Source organism: Conger conger, chromosome 1 (assembly GCF_963514075.1).
Source record: "Conger conger chromosome 1, fConCon1.1, whole genome shotgun sequence".
NCBI classification, from domain to species: Eukaryota; Metazoa; Chordata; class Actinopteri; order Anguilliformes; family Congridae; genus Conger; species Conger conger.
Window position 1 is genome coordinate 24,025,668 of NC_083760.1, and position 11,962 is coordinate 24,037,629.

General features: G+C 40.1%; 1 protein-coding gene across 2 annotated transcripts; it reads right to left on the reverse strand.

The window, feature by feature from the left end:
- Positions 1-512: 512 nt before the first annotated feature.
- Positions 513-6,963, reverse strand: LOC133125270 (heat shock protein HSP 90-alpha-like). 2 transcript variants are annotated; one of them, XM_061237062.1, is made up of 11 exons: positions 6,771-6,963; positions 4,928-5,077; positions 4,040-4,406; positions 3,729-3,862; positions 3,272-3,571; positions 2,837-3,002; positions 2,537-2,727; positions 2,165-2,312; positions 1,748-2,016; positions 1,015-1,348; positions 513-932 (listed from the first exon to the last, which is right to left on the reverse strand). In XM_061237062.1, the coding sequence occupies exons 2-11, from the start codon at positions 5,075-5,077 to the stop codon at positions 820-822; spliced, it is 2,172 nt and encodes a 723-aa protein (XP_061093046.1). In that variant the 5' UTR covers positions 6,771-6,963; the 3' UTR covers positions 513-819. The 2 variants fall into 2 exon arrangements, with proteins under 2 accessions (XP_061093046.1, XP_061093056.1); XM_061237072.1 differs by having other exon boundaries at positions 4,928-5,117.
- Positions 6,964-11,962: the final 4,999 nt, after the last annotated feature.

Sequence of the window (11,962 nt, forward strand, 5' to 3'; positions counted from 1 at the left end):
ATACATCCCTGTCAACATTTGTATTTTATTGTGGGTTTTGTATAAATTGAAATACACATTTGAGATACTGCCAATTCTAGTGCCACGGAGGAACCTCACGCTACATAATGTGCAGATCTTGTAATTTACCCAATTATAAAAGGTGTACTGCATTCATTTGGTATTCATACCCACAGTTTATACTTGAGTGCAAGTTATATCGACAATTGTAAGGCAACTTATTGTTTAAAAGGGAGGACAGAAACCTACAGCTATGGATTTCTCTTTATTTTTTTATTGTTATTTTATTTATTTTTATTTAAGCATTTTATGTATAGGATTTGGCTTAATGTCAGTTCAGCATCAATGCCAGTCTAGAAGGCAGGGCTGGAATCTACTTTTCCACTTTCAATTGTAATGGTAAGAAAAATAGCATAACATTGGTATGTAATCACTTCATTCATTCATTCATTCATTCACAGACACACACACACACACACACACACACACACACAGCATAAGTACTAGCACAATATGCATGATAGTTTATTAATAAAAAGATAATCCAAGGACATGTATATTTGACGCAACCATTTCAAAACTTATTTCAAAGAAACCACAATCCAAATTATTTCCCAGAAAAAAGTGTTGGAATGTAAACATTTAAAAAGAAAACATTACAAAATAAAATGGTAAGGGAATGGCTAAAAATACAGAACCTCAGGCAGTGCTGCAATGACTGGGGTAATATACTTGAAATTTTAAGCATGAAAATTGGTCACATGCCCGCAGCATTTGTTAATCCAGATTTCAAACTAACTAAAACTGCATTCAGAAAACTCAGTCAACTTCCTCCATCCTGGATGCATCGTCTTCTCCTTCCAAGGGAGGCATATCTTCAATGGTAACCGATTTAGTTTCTGTCTCCATGGACATGTCGTCCTCATCAATACCTGGTGATGGACAGAGGTGTTGGTGAGCTAGTTCTTCAAGCACAGAGGACGCAGTCACCCGCAACCCACCCAGGGCACTCACCTAAGCCAAGCTTGATCATCCTGTAAATGCGATTTGAGTGTGTTTGGGGGTCTTCCAGCGTGAAGCCTGAAGACAATAAGGCAGTCTCAAAGAGCAGGATGACTAGGTCCTTCACTGACTTGTCATTTTTGTCAGCCTCGGACCTCTGTCTGAGAGTGTCGACAATGGGGTGCTCATGATTAATCTCAAGCTGCTTCTTTGCAGCCATGTAGCCCATGGTGGAGTTATCCCTCAGTGCCTGAGCTTTCATTATCCTCTCCATGTTGGCTGTCCAGCCGTACGTGCTGGTGACAATGCAGCAGGGGGATGCCACTAAGCGGTTGGAGACTGTGACCTGGTCCAAACAAAGCAAAAACGTTAAGTCCCTTGCAATGGACAAGGTTGTAAGAAAGCTATTCATTACATTACATTACATTATTGGCATTTGGCAGACACTCATATCCAGAGCGACATACAGTTGATTAGACTAAGCAGGAGACCATCCTCCCCTGGAGCAATGCAGGGTTAAGGGCCTTGCTCAAGGGCCCAACAGAGTGCGGATCTTATTGTGGCTACACCGGGATTAGAACCACCGACCTTGCGTGTCCCAGTCATTTACCCTAACCACTACGCTACAGGCCGCCCCTATTCATTATCGTTTTATTCAGCAGTTACAGTGAGCTCGCTCATGCCTAAAATATGACAAGAGACAGGGACTACAGTATAGAGCTTTGCAGGCAGTGATGCATCTCACCTTTTCCACTTTCTTCTCCAAGATGTCTTTCATAATCTTGCAGAGGTTATCAAACTTGGCTTTTTTCTCCTCTTGCCGTTTCTTCTCCTCCTCATCTTCAGGCAGCTCCAGGCCCTCTTTGGTTACAGACACCAGGTTCTTTCCTTCAAACTCTTTGAGCTGCTGGACACAGTACTCATCGATGGGCTCAATCATGTAGATCACTTCAAGGCCAGCCTTGCGCAGGCGCTCCACAAAGACAGAGTTGGCCACTTGCTCTTTTGTCTCACCTGCAGGAACACAAAGTTACAACTGAGACAAGTTGCAAGTCTTGACAAGCACTAATACGATGCTATACAATAACTTGTCACTGATCCACCCCACTAGAAAGAGATAGGTGATCTACAGTATGGTCTGTGCTGCAAATAAACTACTCACCAGTGATGTAGTAGATGTGCTTTTGATTGTCCTTCATTCGAGTGACATAGTCCTTGAGGGACACCACCTCATCTCCAGAGGCAGAGGTATAGTATCTCAGCAGGTCTGACAACTTCTTGCGGTTCTGAGAGTCCTCGTGGATTCCAAGCTGGGAGCGGGGGGCATTTTTATCATTTGATTATGTCACTAATTTACAATGTAAGAGTATTAGTACAAGTAACCAAAATAACTACACTACATTGAGAAGGGAAACAGTTGGATGAGTTACTGAAGTTCCACATTTAGCTACTTCTAGCAAGGGTAAAATGACACCTTGGTCAATTTCAAAATGTCTAACTAAGGCAACAGCTGTTTTTGTGGCAGAAGACTGACCTTGAGGTTCTTGGAGAACTGCTCATAGCACTTCTTGTAGTTGTCCTTATCCTCAGCAAGCTCAGTGAACAGCTCCAAGCACTTCTTCACCAGGTTCTTACGGATCACCTTCAGGATCTTGCTCTGCTGCAACATCTCTCTGGAGATGTTTAGAGGAAGGTCCTCAGAGTCCACCACACCTTTAATGAAGTCTACCAGGAACAAACAAGGCAGCTCTTGGTCTGGGCACACCGTACAAGCCCTCTTTAAGCACATCAAGTAATTCAGCCACATGAGGAGATATGAATTCTGCCTACTTACTGAGGTATTCTGGAATGAGCTCGTCACAGTTGTCCATGATGAACACCCTGCGTACATAGAGCTTGATGTTGTTCTTCTTTTTCTTGTTCTCAAATAGGTCAAAGGGGGCACGCCTTGGCACAAAGAGGAGAGCCCTGAACTCCAGCTGGCCTTCAACTGAAAAGTGCTGCCAACGAAGAACAATCAGGGTGAGGGAGAGCTTGAAGGAACAAAATACAAACCTCTTTATTTCACCTGTGACTGCAGTGTTGGTCACAAATGATACATATTATATATTGTAGTACCACAGGCTGTCCCAAGCAGATGACATCATATAAAACAACTCTGGAATTGCAAAATGTATTCAAACAAGATGTGTCTTGTGCAAAAAAGAACTCAGGGTGCTTTGTTGATTGGCTCACAGTGAAAACACAGCCCCAGGATATTAAGCCTCACCTTTACAGCCAGGTGGTCCTCCCAGTCATTGGTCAGGCTCTTGTAGAACTCGCCATACTCCACGGTGGTAATGTCCTCAGGGTTCCTTGTCCAGATGGGCTTGGTCTTGTTGAGCTCCTCCTCGTCAATGTACTTCTCCTTGATCTTCTTCTTTTTCTTTTCCGAGCTCTGTTTCTCGTCCTCCTCCGCATCCGAGCCCACGTCCTCAATGTCGGGTTTGTCCTCGTCACTCTTTTCTCCCTTGTCCGTCTCCTCCTCTGCCTCATCGTCACTCACCTCCTTATCACGCTCCTTTTCCACCTGTACAGAGAACAGAGCTCAGCACACAGTACCAGGGCAATATAAGCTTGAGTGATGGGATACAACATTTCTGCTGTGCTCACAGTTTCTTTGTGCTCATGTTATGGTGTTCAACTAACTTACTGCTGAACTTCAGGGCTAGCACGACAGTACTTACAAACAGAGTAATAGGGTATCCAATGAACTGGGAATGCTTCTTTACAATTTCTTTCACCCTCCGCTCCTCGAGGTATTCGGTTTGGTCCTCTTTCAAATGCAGGATCACTTTTGTTCCACGGCCCAGAGGTTCAGCTAATAAATCATCAGATATTTGATGAATTAGGGTATATCACAAATCACACTAACACAGTAAAATATTTTATCTTGTGCACTAGATATTGGAGAATACAGTTCTAACAGGCTTGGCATAAAATAAGACAGATTATCAACGCTAATATTTCATCTGATCTTCTATGAATGTAATCTTACATGTGTCCACTTTGATTGTGAAAGAGCCCCCAGCAGATGATTCCCAGGTATACTGCTCATCATCATTGTGCTTGGTGATAACGGTCACCTTCTCAGCTACCAGGTAGGCAGAGTAGAAGCCCACACCAAATTGGCCAATCATGGAGATATCAGCCCCTGCCTGCAGGGCCTCCATAAAAGCTTTCGTTCCTGACTTGGCGATTGTTCCCAAGTTATTAATCAGGTCAGCCTTAGTCATCCCAATGCCTGTGTCGATGAGGGTTAGAGTGCGCTCCTCTTTGTTTGGAATGATATCAATCTTGAGGTCTTTCCCAGAATCCAGCTTGGAGGGGTCTGTGAGGCTCTCGTATCTGATTTTGTCAAGAGCCTTTCAGAAGAAAAAAAAATTATGTTCATAATGGTAATTTCATTTCAATTAAAAAAATCATAATTACAAAAAAAGTTATCTATATTACTTCAAAGCTTCATCTTATATAGCAGATCAGATGATTACTTTTTCATTCTTCTTCTTATTAAGCATTATAAAACATTTATGGACACGTGGAACCATGCAAATGTTGAGCTGTATGTTGCATACGTCATCGTATCATATTTCAGATATTTTGGTGCAGGAAAATTCTTAACCTTTGGCATATATAGGTTATTTTTTCTTTATGGATATACAATATTTCAAAATCTTACGGTTCTGACATTTTTTTTAAACGTGCTATCTGACACATGCTGATTCTGCCCCATTTTGGCACACCGTGTCAATGCATGTAGATTTTTATGACCATAAGAGCTACTACTGTTGATGAGAGTCATTAGGGTGGCAGTCAAGCTCATTGGGGTAGTGACAGTGACTATTTTAAAAGCTGCACACTGACAGTGTCCCCACAGTATGCTCACATCAGAAGAGTTGGAGATGATCTCCCTAAGGAAGATCTCTTTGTTGGAGTAGAAAGTGTTGATAATCAGGGACATCAGCTGGGCGATCTCCGCCTGGAAGGCAAATGTCTCCATCTCCTCCTCCATGGGCTGTTCATGTGCTTCAGGCATCTGAGGACACAAATCGTGCAGAGCCACTAGCTGTCAAACCCTGTAAAATCACAATATTTCAGCCTATACTCTACAGGAAAATATAATTGACAGCTACCATACTGTGATAATTCAAGGCAATGGGTCGAATAATACAATATTCCTCAAGCAATAGTGTACACTGGCAGTGAAGACAATTCTCATCAAAAACTGCCTAAAAGTCACAGAAAGCACTAAAAGTTGAGAATGAGAGGGACTAGAACAAGTAGGATATCTGGTTGAGAAGGTTTTTTCTACTGTTTGGGATATTTGCTGGGTTCTTGAAGTACCATTCTGATATAAAGTCATATGTATTACAGGATGGCAGGGCTTAGCATCAGGTGGACCGCGTCGTGCATCAAATTCATATACATCATCCCTTACATATTATATAAAAAAACATTTTCCCCATAGTTTATATTTTATCATTGCATATCATTACATTACATTGCTATATTAATACTGACTGCACCAGATAAACACCAGGCCGTGTTTGAAACCGCTTAGCCTACTTGCCTAGTACTGAGCACATAAGTCGAGTACATTGGATGGGAAATTTTCTCTAAAAATAGCAGGATGATATCCCCTAATATACTTATTTCCAGGGTTTCGCTGAGTGCATGCAGGAGCACACTCTTCAGGAAGTAAACCATACTTTTTAGGAGGTCCAATAGAGAGAAAGAGCCATCTTTGCATCCCATAAATCAGAGAGGAAGAGGCAGGGCCTTTTTACTACAAGGGCTGGACCTCTTAGGACATTCTGCACCACCATCGAATAGCATGGACGATATTTTCTCTGCCCATCTCATAATAAAAGATATTCACTAAACAGTAGGTAGTACGTTCAGTACACAGTAAATATTGTGAGGGCTCAGTTGGATCCCGTTTCAGACACGGCCACGGTGGTGAACTTCTAGTTAATTAATAATTAATTGATATTAATAATGATCAGTTAAAGCCAATTATTTATATTAGCAAAAATGTGACAATATTTTCGCACTGTCCAGCCCTGTTTTACCACAGAACGACCGAGCAAACCCAAACCCTTTAAGGGAAAACCTTTTGGTTTGCGCCTGCTCTCAAACGTGAATACTGCATCTACTAGTTATCCGAGAAAAATAATTTTAGCAACCCTGAAAAATAAAATGACTAACTTCAGGGAAAATGTTATGCCAAATAACGTATCCAAGTTTCATTGTATGAATGTCATAGGTGAATATGTAAATGCTGAAATAAATGTCCGCGGTACCAAGCAGCCTACATTTACTGACTTTAATTCATTGTAGGATGTTTATAAACATTCATTTAATTTATATTTAACGTATTTTTATTCAGCTATCTTAAATCTCTTAAAAGTTGCCCGAGCATTTAAGCGATCAACTGCTGAACTTAATTAAGTTATATCTCCTCGAGGCAGCAGACGTGGAGTATTCTGGAAATGCTGTCGTAACCCAGCTAGGGTTCATTTGAAAGACACACACGAGGGTAGCTCGCTAACCCTCAAGCAATTCATTGATGTTAAATATTGGGAATAGCTAACGTCAATAGCTAGCTTGTATCGGCGCAACTGTTAGATTACATTATCTAACGTTATACTACTGTAGCTACACATATAATTTATTTGGCTAAATATTATGTTTTATGTATTTACAGTATGGTATACAGTATGTCTTACCTTCTTGTTCCCTTTGTATAATTCCTGCTTGGTTGGTCACGTCTAGTTCTTGCTAAATAAGCAACACTTCTATTCAGTTCCTTCACAATACACCTGCATTCCTCGGCTTGTGTCTAGCTAACTCAACTGTGCTTTCAGTCCTGGCTTGCTGTTCTTGTGCTGTAGAGATAGTTCCAGAATCCCTGTGTCCAGAAGCCTCTCGAAGCCAGTGTGCTACTGTTGCCAGGTCACTCTGTAATTCCCCACTCGCTGAGTAAAAAAATAAATAATAAAGAAATAATATATATATATAATTAGATATATAATAAATAGTTTCTAAATTCATTATTAATGACACTTTTTCTGTTTGTAAAATTATTATTTTCTTAATCAACCCCCTCCATTCATGATGCATCGTCATCACCTTCTAGGACAGGCATATCATCTTCTGAAGGACATCCTCCACAATTGCCATCATCAATGCCTGCATAGTAAAGAACAAAAGTAGTGTTTCTCTGTCAATTAATGTCAGTTGATCCTTATTCAAAGTTGAAACAAGATTTAGCTTTCAGGATAATCAGTGTTACAAAAGTTCTGCCCAAGATCATTATTGCCGCTTTAGTAAAATATCATAATTCTGTCCTATTTACTCAGGCTTGGATGTTATGCCATGTTAATGATTGACATATTAATACTCTTTCAAAAGAAAACTATGTGCACAAAACCTTTTTCTTGGCCTGAGCGCTGCAAATGTGATAATATAGATAAATTCAGATGAGATTAAACCGTCATACTCAGACAGATACTCAGACATCAGTTCCATAATGAACACATACATACAGTTTGGTGTTATTCCTCTTCTTGCAGCTCTTGAACAAATCAAATGCAGCCCTTCTCCAGGCAAAAAACAATGCCTGAAACTCCAGGTGACCCTCCACTGAGAAGTGCTGCAGGCGAGATGAACATGAGACACTATTTGTGATGCCACTGTCAGAGAGTTTTTTCTACCAATAGAAAATGTGTGAGTTGCATTTTTATTTATACAGCTTGTATCAAGGTAACTGAAGATTATGAGGACAACAGCACTTAAAGCACTCCCTGCGCAACAACTCCAAGACATCTGTCTGCAGCTTTTAAAGACCATGCAGTCACATCTTTTTTACTTTTAAAGTTTAGTGAGCTGTATACCTGCATAAATCTACCGTTTTCCAAATCTGCAAACTGGAAATTTTTCCATTTTTCCATTTCCAACATTTTTTTAATTGCTTAGATGTAAACACTTCTGATCATGGGAACTTGGCGGAGGGCGGAATGCACAATTCACATCCAACTTTGTTGAATATTGGGAGATGACAGGGGAGAATGTCTGTTGTCTTGTCACTTTTTTATGTTCAGGTGTAGTAGTAAAAGATTACCTTTATATGTTTGCAGAAACAGCAGTGAATCTGCCTGTTTTGCAAGTACAGTGTTTGACATGTAAGTCTGCGGCCCATAGATATCATCAGATGCTAGGAATCTTTCCTGCGTGCCAGAGATCTTCAGATCCTGTTTGTTTCAGGTGATTTATTTTTTCAATGCTGTCTTCAGCAAGTTCAACTGGATTCAGGTCAGGTGATTGACTGGGCCAATCAAAAACATTTCACTTTTTGGCCCTGAAAAACCCCTGCTTGCTTTTGTAGTGTGTTTGGGGTTATTGCCCTACTCCAAGGTTAACCGCCGTCCAGTGAGTTGTGCAATTGGTTGTATCTGAGCAGATGTACACTTTAGCATTTATCCTGCTGCTGCTGTCAGCAGTCATATCATCAATTAAGACAAGTGAGTCAGTTCCAGTAGTGGCCACAAATGCCAAGCCATAACGCTACATCCTTACAGGTTAAGTTAAGTGGGGGTGGGGTTCTTTGGATCATGAGCTGGTCCTTTCTCTGAAATTGTTCACTGAGATCACGAGATATTGTGTGTTCAGAAATACTCTTCTGCATGCCACTGTTGTAATGCATGGTTATTTGCGTTACTGTCACCTTCCTCTCAGCTTCAACCAGACTGGTCCTGACCTTTCTCATTAACAAGCCATTTCTGCTCGCAGAACTGCTGCTCACTGGTTGTTTTTCACACCATTCTTTACAAAATTGAGAGATGTTTGTGCCTGACAATCCCAGGAGATCAGCAGTTTCTGAGATACTCAAACCACCCTGTCTGGCATGGTCCACAGTCAAAGTCACATTTCTTCCCCATTCTGACATTTGGTCTAAAAAACAGCTGATCCAGCTGACCACATCAGCATTCTTTTATACATTTAGTTGCTGCCACATGATTGGCTAATTAAATATTTGCATTAACAAGATGGTGCACAGATCTACCTAATAAAGTGCTCAGTGAGTGTAGGCTATATCCTTATTCCTCTCTTCAACTACAACTCATGAGTTACCTCTTGCATTTGTGGCCTGGTTATTTTTAGACCACCCTTTTCAAAGCTGTTAAAGTAACAAATTAGTGTTACTTTAAAAGGTCCAGTCTCCAGTCCACAGATCATAAACGTGAAATGTTTTCCAGGATGGAGATTTCCACACAGGCCACATGAGGGCGCATAACAACAGAGAGAGAGAATACTGAATAAAGATTGACTTTTCAAACCTGAACAGAGCATATTTGGGCTGTTGCGAAAATATACTATTCAGAGGGCATTCAGGTCAACAGTATGTTGAGGGAATGTGGTTGTTCAACCTAAAGATCTGTCTTTGGGAAAGCAAATATGTATCCAAACACATAAAAACAATATTGCATGGATAATTTCCAGGGTTGTCCTATCAAATGGCTTGGGTTACCACAGCTAGCATACTAAGACATTTGAGTAGAACACACACAATTCAATTTAGAACAGCTTTTATGTTTGTTTAGAGCAATTTCTACTACTTATTCTTCTTCAAATGTGTTTAATTCCATTCTACAAAGCCTGACCTCACATATAATAACCACTATTTACATAGAAATTCTAGTTTACTGGATGTGAAATAGAAAATAGTTTCTCCTTTCTGCCTCTTATCTCTCAGGGAAGTCTAGTTCTCTGCAAATATGTGGAGTTCAGATTTGGACCTTGGATAGAGGAAATGGGAGACAGAGTAAGGGTCAAAGATTCAAATCTGACATAACCAGTCATATCCACTAAAGCAAAGCAAACTACCTGAATGTGCAAGTACTATATGTACACATCTTGTGTAGAGCAAACCATTTATATACAAAGTAAAATAATGAACATACTTTTATTGCACAAGGTTGACTTGCACAGCTGGCATTGTTACGGTTATTAATTTATACAGCTTCATATTTGCTGACTCAGTTCTGGTTACAAACTCAGCACTGTGTGTGTGTGCAGTTGTTTTTCAAGAGGTCTTTATAATTTCTTGGAAAAAATATCTGAAGATGGTTGCAAATACTGGAAATGCATAATAAGGAAATTATACAGATGCACAACCACAAACCAGAGAGACCATTTAATGACAAGTGTTACTTACTGACAACAATTACCTAAATTATACCTACAGAGCATATCATACATTGCATTTTCAAATAATTAGTGAACTTTATACAGACATAACTCCTATAACCCCTTCAAATTATGAATACAATTAGTGATATAATTTCATGAGTACAGTAATATTGAGTACAGTATTGTCAATGCAATCCTATTCTATGCGCAAGAATACAATTTGCTGGTGACTACCATGGAAGGCAATAATTTGTCCTAACCATGTAAGATATGCACTCACAAGCACTTTATTAGGAACATTTTTACTTTATTACACCTACTTATTAATGTGATAATACTTATTAATCTGCCAATTGTGTGGCAGCAGTGCAATGCATACAATCATGTAGATATGTGTCAGGAGCTTCAGTTATTGTTCACATCAACCATTAGAATGGGGAAAAAATGTGATCTAAGTGCCTTTAACCATGCAATGATTGTTGGTGGCAGACAGGGTGGTTTGAGTACCTCAGAAACTCCTAGGATTTTCATGCACACTAGTCTCTAGAGTTTGCAAAGAATGGTGCAAAAAAACGAAAAGAAATCCAGTAAGCAGCAGTTGTACAGACAGAATGGCCTGAATGACTGGTCACAGCTGACAGGAAGGTGACAGTAACGCAAATAACCACACATTACAACAGTGGTATGCAGAAGAGCATCTCTGAACACACAACACATCATAACTGTAAATGGACAGGTTACAGCAGTCAAAGTCTAAAAAATATGTCTCGGTGAGTGTAGCTGATATACTATTTTTTTGGGAGAACAGCGGACACCTCTTCCATAGGGAACATCGGCTATCATCTCTTGCTCGTTGTTTAAGTGCTTACATAACACTGGCATAATAGCTGTCACAAGGTGGCATAATAGATGTCAAATTGATGTCAAAAGATATAAAACTGTCATATTTTTATTGGTAAGTGTTAAGACAACGTTACAGTCGTAAAATATACTGTAAAAGTATGAAATCATGTATGACATCATGTTATGCCATCTTGTGACAGCTGTTATCCCATGTGTATGACAGTGTTGTCAGCCTTATGGCGAGGCGTTCATGTGAACTGTTGTCAAAGATTCTCTACCACGTATACCTGGCTTTTTTACCCGTCGTATTTTGCAGTTAAGCTTGTCGCAAATGGATTATCCACTAAATGGAGCTGTTGTTCATGGAATCTATAAAGCCATGATGTGTGCAGCATGTATGGTGACTTCAGGGTGATCACACTAACTCAGGCTAACATTCTCATTGTGTGTCTTTTGACCAGAACAAAACTGATAGAGAGGTTAGGGAGATCCGTAGCTGTTTTTTTTACGAAAGCTGGTGCAACTTCGTGCGAACATTGACAACAAACCTGTCCAAACCACTGGATGTAAATATTGATTTGTCATTTAAATCACGAACGTTACCTATTATAAGCTTACAATATCCGATAACTATGTTTCAATGAAGTCAGCAAACTTTATTGCGGATTACTAGCTAACGTTTATTTTAAGAGAAAATACAATTTTACAATTATTTCAAGCACGTGTTTGCTCATCCTTCCCACATACGTTGAATTCCTTTTCCGTACCCACTGCTCAACAGGCTTCACATCACACAAGCCATTTAGTCAGCCACGACTACCACGTGAAATCCAGCATCGAAGAGGAGAGGGCAGCGGTTCCATCTGGAGCGCGCATGCTCTGTGAG